This window comes from Pygoscelis adeliae, unplaced genomic scaffold (assembly GCF_000699105.1).
Source record: "Pygoscelis adeliae isolate BGI_AS28 unplaced genomic scaffold, ASM69910v1 Scaffold306, whole genome shotgun sequence".
Lineage (NCBI taxonomy): Eukaryota > Metazoa > Chordata > Aves > Sphenisciformes > Spheniscidae > Pygoscelis > Pygoscelis adeliae.
This window is the reverse complement of record NW_008825072.1, coordinates 2,252,214-2,262,913: the sequence shown is the minus strand read 5'-3', so window position 1 is coordinate 2,262,913 and position 10,700 is coordinate 2,252,214. Positions and strand designations below refer to the sequence as shown.

The 10,700-nt window shown below is 38.1% G+C and overlaps 1 protein-coding gene across 3 annotated transcripts in view; it reads left to right on the top strand.

Moving 5' to 3' along the window:
• The window catches only part of MAST2 (microtubule associated serine/threonine kinase 2), a 173,576-nt gene that overhangs the window by 61,052 nt on the left and 101,824 nt on the right, over nucleotides 1-10,700 (top strand). For 2 of the 3 annotated variants that reach the window (XM_009326583.1, XM_009326584.1), the window contains exon 2: nucleotides 735-766. In XM_009326583.1, the coding sequence (XP_009324858.1) occupies nucleotides 735-766 (32 nt within the window). Of the gene's footprint in view, nucleotides 1-734; nucleotides 767-8,603; nucleotides 8,811-10,700 lie in introns of all 3 variants that reach the window. The other variant, XM_009326585.1, reaches the window with a different exon arrangement.

Genomic DNA, 10,700 nt, shown 5'->3' with positions numbered 1-10,700 from the left:
CCACCCCGGCAGGGGGAAGGACGGGTGTGCTGGGATGGGCGTTAAAAAACGAAACACACGCGGCTGGTTTTTGTCTCATGATGCTGTCATCGCTGTCTGTGCCTTGTGGATGCTCGCGGTCTATTTACTTAAATAAAAACCTTAAAATTCCCCCTTTTCCTTCGCTTTTGCTGCTTAGGTGCTAAATGCTGCTTTTAAGTGGGAGTTGCATTTCATTGGCCTTGGATTTTTTCTGATAATACATAACACAAATAATGTGTACGTCTGAAAAAAACCCAAAAGCCACCCCGTTGCATTGATTTTTTCCTTTTGGTGAGAATGTGAGAACATACATGCAGCAGATGCTAGGCATATTGCGTACCACACTTCTGGAAGTGGTTCGGGTATGATGCTGATGAGGTATGTAGGACAGAATTAATTCCTGCCTTATCTATGTTCAGGCTTGAATTTCAAAGTTACATTTGCTCTGTTGAGTGCTTATGATTTTGGGACTGCAAAGACAATGATTATTCAGACAAAGTGAGTAACTTTTGAACACCAGACTACTGTGCTATGAATGTGTGCAGATGCACCTCTTATGCACAGCAGTGCTGTGCACGGTTATACACTGAGCATGCGTTCAGAAATGGCCAGCTTATTATTAATTTTGCCTCAGTCATTTATTGATGAATAAATCAGTAATATATAATAACAAGTAAAATTAACTCAAGGTTTTCATTCTTTTTTTTTTCCAGAAGGAGCTCAGTCTCCCCAGAAGAGGAAGCTTGTAAGTATAATTATTCTTTATTCATCACTTGGTTTGTCTTGAACATATATAGCAGTTCAATTGTGGAAATCATTTAAATGGGCAGATACTCTGTTTTCTCTATTAGCATTTTCAAGAATCTGTCATGCACTTGGAAACAGCTAGCTTGCATTTCTCAGAGGCTGAGGCCTCTATTCATTTCCTTAAGTGTAGTAGGGAAAAGTAGTAGTAGTGTAAGCTTACTTCTAATTATCAGCTGGAGCCGATCGTGATATGGAGGTAGCTGCGGTGTTGAGTGTTGCTTGCACGGACATGGCTGAAGTGACTCCACAGAAGTCACTGATTATTTATGTGATATGGACAACTTTGATCACTGCTCTTCAAACAGTCTGTTGACAGAAGTCTAAGTACACAGCTCCTGGGTCATGCAGGTCAGGTGTTTGCGGAGCAGTGTAATAGAGATATTTCGACAAAGTAGCAAATGTTGGGAAAAGTAGGCTTTTAAAAATGTGGTTTAAACAAATAGCAATTTTTTTTAATACATTAGGATGTTTAAAGAATTTTAGTGAACTAACTTGTGTTTTAATGATATTATGAGAGCTTAGCTTCTGCTATGATTACAGATTTATGGTGGAAGAAATTGCATTATTGATTGCATTATATAAAAGAGAAAGCTTTTGTACTGCCTACTATTGCGTTATGATTTAAAATTGTTTCTCAAAGCTTGTAGACTGCAGACACGAAGCTCACAAAAGCATATAACCTTTCTTCCTCAGGTTTCTGGTTCTAATGAGAAATGATTTTCAGTCTTTCAATGTAAGCTATCCCCTTTGTATAAGAAACAGTGTTTGGAAAATGCTGTGTAGCACCAGTGATTCAGGGCTGAACAATACATCGGATCAAAAGGTCTTTTTTTTTTAAATGGGGCATGACCAGACCTTTTTGTTTAGTTCATATGACAATGGTAAACCAGTCAGGGAGTTATTTAAAGAACATGAAACACTGGCTGATTTTTTTTTTTTTTTTTTTAACCGGTGTGCCTTAAAGGCTAGCTTAACTATATTTGATAGATTTTTAAGAAAGGTGGTGTTCATGATTTGAAGACTGTGAAGTTTCTTTGAACAAATGGTGGAGCAGTGAGTTACCAGTAAGTTTTTTGTTTAATGTAACTTAGATATTTTTGTACAAAACTTTTGGAATTGAAATTGAGGATGCCAGAGATATTCCTTTCCCTTGTTCAAGCGTGGAGGTGGGTATGACGCAAAACTACTCATGTATTTACATTTGAAATATCTGAGATACAAATGAAATGCTTCAAATGTTTAGTGTTTTATTTAGTAGTAACTAAACAGAATGACTGAATGTTTTATTTCTATATTGACTTAACACCTTCAGTTTTCATTACTTCACTTTAGTTTTCTTCCACAAGTAAGTGCCTTTTAAGCCATCATTATGTGAAGAAATTTAGCAACCTGTGTCAAGGAGATCCAACCCATAAATTTTAAGCACAAGGTTGCTTCAGTCTCTGCTAGTGAGACTGAAAATCTATGAAGAATTGAAATGTCTTCAATTAGTTGCCTGTGTTATCTACCTGATTATTTGATTGCAGTTTCTGGAATTACAGATTCTGTAGTCAATTCTACCAAATGATTTCTTGTTGTTTGAAAAGTTTAACTATTTAAGAAGTCAGTAGTGCATTGTGGCTTGTGTATATTTGATGCCGTACTGTTAAGCATATAGGCTTACTGAAAAGGCTCTTGTGGAGCTGATGTACATGATTTGCATATCCCAGTATCAGAGTGCTTACCTGATTTAAAAACAATCCACTCTTAGTCTTCAAATCAGGAATTAGAGAAATTCATATCAAGAAAGGGAATAATTATAATATGCATGTGTGTATATATATATGTTAAAAATATACATATAATACGTATACATTTGTTCAACCATTCTGTCAAAAAGGGTGGCCTAACGATGTGCATTTAAATACGGAGTGTAGGCAGTTCCCAGTTCTTCTGGAGGCTTTTCCTCTGCTTGAATGAACTTAACAGTGAACCTCATAAGTAAAAATAAATTCTGAAAATAAAATTCATTCTGAAAAGCTGTTGTGCTGTAGCTAATGAGTAGGGATAGTTATGGATGTAGCTAAGTCCTGATTCATTGACTGTCATTCATTGACTTTTGTTCACCGACAGGAGCAGAAGCAGGAATTGACAGAAGGATGAAGTATCTGGCTTGGAGCCAGAAACCCTCAAGAGGTGCATCCATTTTCTGCACAAACTCCAGCCTTTGTAGCAGTTCAGTAGCAATTGTATTATATAGAAATATACAGCCACTCAGCATTTTTCTGTGTGCTAGTCTGGAGGCTGGGGTGCATTTACTACTGTAAAAAGATCATATTTGGGGAGGAAGTCATTATTTTCCAGCCAGCCAGTAGTAGAATAAAGACTTGATTATTACTGCTTGCTACGTGACTGCTTTGGTTGATTGTTAAGTTAGAAAGGTTTTAGACTGTGGATTAACTAGAGTATTTGTCATTGCTGAATGGAGAAGGGCAAGCTCTTCCTGACAATGCTTCTAACTTTATCTGACTCTCATTGCTTCATATTTGCCTGGGTCAGTATTAGTAGTCTCTATTTTTCTGCAGGAACTGATTGTAGGCATGGACAACAACAGTTGCTATGCTTGTTTGTACTAAGGAAAAGGAGTGGAGTTAGATGTCTCAGTATTTTTGGCAGAAGAGCATGAGGAATTTTGTCACCTAAAGAAGGTTTTGGGTGGAAGCTGAAGAGAATGAATGGTGGGATGGAGCCTGTGAAGTCTGTTGATTAGTGACTCTGCTTCCATATTAGCGGAAGGGAACACAAGCACACCGTAAATGATGGCTTTGCCCTTGGAGATCTTGCAGTCTAATCTTGAAATAATCAGCACAGAGTGAGCAGGCATGTAAAACAGATGGGGGAATTGTATGCAGGGTGACATTAAGAGGAATGCCTGATTATTTAGATGCCTATTACCCTAGATATCTAAACGTAAAATTTTCTAAAAAGAAAATATTGCTTTCCCACATTATATCTAAATTTGAAAAGAGTAATTTCCTCAGCAAACTAAATTTGCTAAACCAGTTTTTAGTTTCAGATGCAAATTATTTTTGTTAATTCTTTCCTCTTTTCAAACATCTGTATCAAATATACTTTTGAGGTCTCTATACCAACAGAAAAATAACATGGAAGCATAAGAAACATAAAAAATAATTATAATCCAGAATATATCCAGTAAAAAGACACATTTAAATCAAATATTACAAACTGCTGTTTTGGTGGTGATAGATGCTGATAAGAAATAGTATTTACCTCAAGTTTTTATGTCTATCTTTGTGAAATGTGGTGAGCAACCTAACAGTGTTTGCTAAAGACATGTGCAAGGCTTTTATGGTGGTCTTTATTCCTTCTAATCTCTTTTTAAGGCAATTTATGTCCACTGTGGGGCTCGTTTTCTCTCTTTCTCTCCCTCCTTCCCTGCCCTCCCCTTCTACTTATAAACTTCCAAAGGTTCTTGGTTTCTACAGCCCTAGACATTTCATAGGGTTGTTTCATTAAGCAAGTCTTCAACATAATTTGTTAAATTTACGCCCAGCTATAAAATAACACACAAACACGCCAAGGAATTTCTTTGGGAGGATATGCTGAATACCAGTTTATATCAGTTTCTACTTGTATTCTTTTTAATGCTTAGGCCTTGGAAACAACAACAAGTTTGATGGCAGAAAAAAAAATATTCTGGCCTTTAGTGCTTGTTTACGTCTTTATCTTGCCATGCTCAGGTGCTGTGGGAATTTCTTCTGTATCTGCAGAGAAATGGAGTATATCATTCTGTTTCTGCTCGTCTTGGCGGGTAAGCGTTTCTGCTGGGGATTGATCGATGCTGTTTCCCTGCCAGGAGCAAGCGCTGTGCCTCAAGCGTGGAGAAGCCAAAGTGCTGGAATTGGAGGAAAAAAAAATGGTTCTGAAAAGGAGTAGGGACTTTTGCTACTTTTGCACTCTGTTCTGTCTTGGATCTGGAAATAGAGTAAGAAATAATGCCTCCATTCAATGCTTTCTGCCTGTGATACTTTTTATAGATGGGGAGAGAAAAAGGTGGTATTTTCTAACCACTCCATCCTTCTCTGAGCTGCATAGAAGCAGCTCACAAGCAGTAGATCAAAAATAACTCGGTGCTCTTAAGCTGATATGTGGGGCTGGCTCTGGAGGTCGAACGTGCCAAATTATTCCTGCCGGGCTCCATAGGAGTGTTGCTATTTGTATATTAGGCTTTAAAAGTAATTTGAAAGCATTGTTTCTATTAAAAAAGTGATTTAGTGAATAAGGGGGATTTTAGTGTTCTGTATATACTGTAATCCCAGAGACAAAGAATTTATGGAGGTTTTCATCAAGGATTTAGAAGTGAGAAAAGTATTTTGTGCAGTTTTTATTATCAAGTTTCCACTACTTAATCCAGGTTCTCATTTAATAAGTATAATAAAATTATACCTAACATACCAAATTTGTACCTTTTGTTGCTTGCTGTGCTTTCTTTGAAGGCACGGTGTGGGGGGGCAGCGGCTCTGGTTGTTTAAGGAAGAGCAGCCCTGGGCACCCTGGGCCTTACTTTTGAGACTGGCAGTTTGTTCTCCTGATGGGACACAGCCATTGAGAGGTTGTGATCTTGTAGTGTGGGGCACTCCTGCTGTGATTTGGATCATGGGAGGATCTGAAGATATGAGTTGTAATCTGGAATTTGACTTGGTTGATGAGTACTTGTGAATAGCAGTACTATTGCTATTCGCAGTGTTAACCTGCCTAAATACAGTCTTTAACACTTTAAAGTCTATCAAAGATATATATTTGGAATTTTTGGGGGAAACCTACCTTCTTACAAATATACATTTAAAAAATGTTGGACATTATTTTGGGACAGTTTTGTTAATAGCATGAAATTGATTTTGAGCTGATTAAAATTGCCATTTGCAAACAAAAATGCAAGACTTGCATTGTACAAGGGAACATTGTCTCCTAATGAAGGTGTTTTCCCACCACCCCCTCTTTCAGCATTTGTCTCCCCAGGCTGCTGCAATTGCGTTGCTGTGTTTTCGGTGCTAGAATCCATAAAGTTTGTAGCTGAAACACAGCTTGGGAGTTACAGGAAGGTGTTTTAAGATTAAAGTTGTGCGTATTCTTAAGGGGATTGATTTCTGAAAAAGGGATGGTTCAGATGTTCCCCCGCCGGTCGAGAACAGCTGCTCTTTGCACCGCTGATGACTCTGCACGGGCTTTGGGTGGGAGCAGTGACTCTATTCCTATCGCAGTGTGAGTTTTCAAGCTGCTGTGTGATATTTCTGCCAGAATCCTTTCAAGTGTGCCATTGCTCCCTTTGGCTTTACGCTTTCCTTTTGATTTGGTGAGAGCGACTGTTCCTGCTCCGTGAAGCCCAGGAGAAGTTTGTCGCTGATTTGCTGTGGGCACAGCCCGAGTGTGTCAGGACCATATTGCTGGCTGCGTGATGGGTCAGATGGCTAGTTTGTCCTGGACTTTTCTGCGCCTTCATTTCGTACTGGTGGGCTTCATTTCCTTTCTCTGGATGCTATGAATAGACTTGTAGAACGTTGTGGGGTTTTTTTCAAATACTTAGGTTTTTGACATGAGCCGTGTGATTAATCTGGACCATTACTGAACTCCTGAGGTCTCAGTGACACTGGGGGTACATGAAGAGCTTGGAATTGCACTGATTGTTCTGTGCTCTGCGTTGGAGTGATAACGGTGGGCTCTCCTTCCCGGCTCTAAGCCTCTTATGCTGGGAAGAAACATAGTGTATCAGCACAATGATGAAACGGAGGAAACAGAGGCTTGGAGCCCCGTCTCTGCGGATCCAGTAAGGGCTGTTGTGAAAAATAAATTGTACTTAAACATTTCAAATTGAAACTATGACGAAAAACAAGCCAGAATTTTCTGTGGCCAATAGACATTGCTTTTATTTGTTAGAACTGTCTTTATCTGTCATGCTTATTTGGCTGTACATTAAATTTCATTTGGAAGTTTTAACATTTTACTTTTGTGGAGCATTTACCGTAAAGTATAGCCAAAAAAGAGCACTATTTAAGTGTTTTTAAATGGAGTACATTGTGGTTAAGTTTTGTACCAAGCATTAATTAATGTAGTAAAACTGAATGTTTGTAACTCTGTCTTTCTAGTTTGATCACTCTTCAGATTTAAAAAAGTACTTTTAATAATCTGCCAGAAAGCTGCCACAGGGCTCAAATCTACAGAAACCTTTGCTACCTTTATTGTCTTTTTAAATTAAGAATGCTATTGAAAACTTTTAGATTCGATGCAAAAAGTCTTTATTTATGTCGCCACATGTATTTCTACAAATGAAATTTAAACAAGTAATTCCTTTTTAATGCTTGCATCCTGTATAAATGCTTTGAAATCTACTAATGAAAACTGCTATTTATGATGTTTGTAATTATATTTATTATTTTATTAATTAAAATTAAGGAAATTGTATATTTAATACTATGTGTATAAGTAGAGGAGGTTAAAAGAATCTATCATATAGTCAGTGAAGGGAGGAGCAGGTTAAGAGGCAGGCTTAACCTTTTCTGTCAGCGAACTGGAAAGCTCATCAGCTGTTTAAGCAGAGATTGCTAGTGGGGAGGATTTCCAATGTGTAAAGGTTACTTACTGATAAGTATTTGGATTCATTAGGAAATCTAAAGCAAGGAACGTCGACAAACATGCTTGACTTCAGGACTTTCAATGTAAAGTGTCTGAATACTAAACAAAACTGAAGCATGCCCCAGATTTCCCTTTTGCTCACTTTTATGCTTAAATATGGTAAATAGAAACTTTTCTCATCCCTCAATCAAAATCTAAGTTATAATTGTAAAAATACAGTAGCACTAGTTTGTATTCTAACGCATAATCACACTTTATAATACCAATATTTGTAAGTTAACTTTTACTTTATTTCTAGTGAAGGACATCTCATCGTGTATAGTTCAATAAAGTAGGTGTTAGAACTGCTTTTTTATGTTTATGTAGAAGTCTGTTTGCAGCTTTTTGGAAAGCAGCTACTTTGAGAAATTTTCTGTGCTCTCTGCTTATACAAATACGTGTTGGCTGCTAACCCTGCGAAAGCAGAATAGTTTACAGAACTGAGCACGGAGCTGGGAATCAATGTCCTCAGCTGTAATCCTGATACTGCCATGGATGTGCTATGGACCAGTCACTTAACCTCCTTGTGCCTCAGTTTCTCTGTTGCTAAAATTAGAATAAAGCCATTTTGCAGTGCTGCTTTCAGGCTTAATTAGTTGCTGCTATAAAACACTGTCATTGCTAAATGCTGTTTTCTAGTTAACAGTTCGTGTAATTCTTGTTTTCACAGTTGCGTATTTCTATTGTTGCCACAGCCTGGTGTGGAACCATGCCTCCCAAATTGTGAAGGCTGTGACATAAATGGTCCATGTCTGTTGCTGGTGCCATTGTCAACTTTGTTAATTTTTCTCATTTAAATGTTTTACATTAAGGATTGACAGGGGCGTGTGTTCCAGAAAGCCTGGGAATCACTACAAAAAAGAATTTGGATAATTCCAGACTGGAAGATTTTCATAGTGGAAAAATAACGTTGACTAGATATTGTATTGACTGACAAATACATTTGGGTTTGGATGATAATCGAAAGGATGACTGACTTAGTTTATTGCATTTATTAAGAAGATATAACTTGTATTTTGGAAGTATCTTTTTTTTTTTCTTTATTGAAACAGAAGATGTGATATTGACCCTGATTTATTTTTTTTTCTACCGTGGTACCTTGTCAGAATCTCCTCTCCTTTGTACTCCCACTGCCGAGGAAGTGATGTTCATCAGCACATGTTCTCTCCTACATCTGCTCCAGGTCTGCAGCACCTTAAATTCCCGTTTAGTGCTGATTGTGCACTTGTTACTTCTCCTCTAGTATTTTACCTGAACTCACAACCCCAGAGCAGTCCGTCTAGTCCATGCTACAGTCATCCTTTTCAGTGGAGGTAAGGAGAGGTGTCAACTAGAATTTCTAACAGTTTGGTGTTGGTGTAACCATTTATGAACTTACCAGCTTTACAGTTTGAGAGAATAATCTCTAGCAGAAGGGAACAGCCTTGTAGTTGTAGTTTACTTCCAGTCATTTAGGGTTCAGGTTGATGTTGCTTGTTGGTACAATTTTTTCTAGTTCATGTGTAGTTTAAGGCCCTACATAGGGAAGAATATAAAACTAATTGAGGAATGGAAACCTGTCTACCTGTGTGTGCATGCAAATTCCTGTTTGTACCTTGTGCTAGCTTCTAAGTGCATGTGTAACTTGTACCATGGAGCAAAGGAACCCTCACAGGTATTGTTGATGTCAGGAAAACCAACTTAAAAGTAAAACAGCCTAGAGTGGGGTCCTTAAAAATACGTGCCTAGAATAGGGGGTCTGTGCTAATGTACTGTGCTCTGTTCTATTTGCTGTAAATCCACATTAGTTTCTTACAGAAGCTAGCAGGCTGAAGCCTCTGTCTCCAGACACAGGGTCTACAAAGGATGATGAGTAAAATCAAGCCTGTTGTTAGGAGGCTTAAATATGGGATACAAGAGTTTGTAAACCGTAAAAAGTCCAAACCAGCTCAGTTTGTATTAAAGCATTTGAGAGCTTGGCTGATGTATTTTTCCTTCAGGAATAGCCCTTCCTCCATGTTGTGCTATTACGGAACATGTATGGCCATCAGCAGCCCCAGTGGAAACCTTCAGCTTCTTCACTAAGAAGAAACTTCACCCAGTGAGATAGTCACTGACAAAGGCTAACACAAGCTAGAGATCTTTGTGTGTGCGGTTATGAAATCGGAGCTTGGTGGTACCTACTTAAAACTAGAGCCATCAGAGGACTCTTTTTGAAGTTCACATGCTGCAGTGTGGATGTAGCTGGTCAAATTTCCGTTACTCATCAGGTGGTAATGCAATAGCCTCTGAATCTAGACTGTTATTTCAGAGGGAGATTGCTCTTTCTGGCCAGCTCTGGTAGGAGTAACAAGAAAATGAGAAGTTGAGCTATTTTAGGCATCTGTCCCTCTAATGGAGAGTAACATATATTACATCTGTTGGGTGGCAATCAGGTTGTCAGCAAAGGAAAGGGATGTTGCGTGCGTCTGTACTCGGTGTATTGTGCACTGCCATGAAGAGAGAGGTGGTTGCCCAGTGTGCCTGCTGCTTTCCCTGCATGTTGGGCAGCACTTGGTGAAAATTCTTACTATGGTGCTCATTTTGGCAGCACTTGCAGTGAAGTGAAGGGCAGTGACTAAAAAGCAGTCTCAACATTTTAGTGTCATTGTCATCAATATAATTTTGAATTATTTTTTGTTATTTAAAAGCTGGTATTGGGTAATGTTCCTTTACAAGGGTGATTAAATGTGATTAAATGCTGTTTAGCAGTAGGGGTAATTAACAGACTCGTAAGTAGTAATTAATTATCAAAATCAGATTACTGTTAAAGTCAGTTGAGAACTGTTCTTTTTGGAGAGGAGATCTAATGATTATCGATTATTTTCAAAAGCCTTTTTGGTACTTACTGCTTTTTTTTTCTCTGAGTATCCTTCAATCTTCAGGCTTTTGACATGGGCCAGTGAATAATTTTCTCTTTAAGAATAGTTCACATAAAAGTCTTAGTGTCAAGTTATAGTCCACTGTTACTATGGACTCTTCTTGATATTAACATTTTTCACATATGGGGACCTTCCAGCCATCTGCTCTCTAAATACTGAATGGTTGATGATTCACAGATACATAGCTCTGTGTAAGAGCTTAGGTCTACTATAATAACTTTTTATTTTTGTCCTTGTTGCTTTCACCTGTGCAGCTCTTGATCCTGTTTTATCCTGTCTGTCTTTGTTGTAGTTTTGTTTACT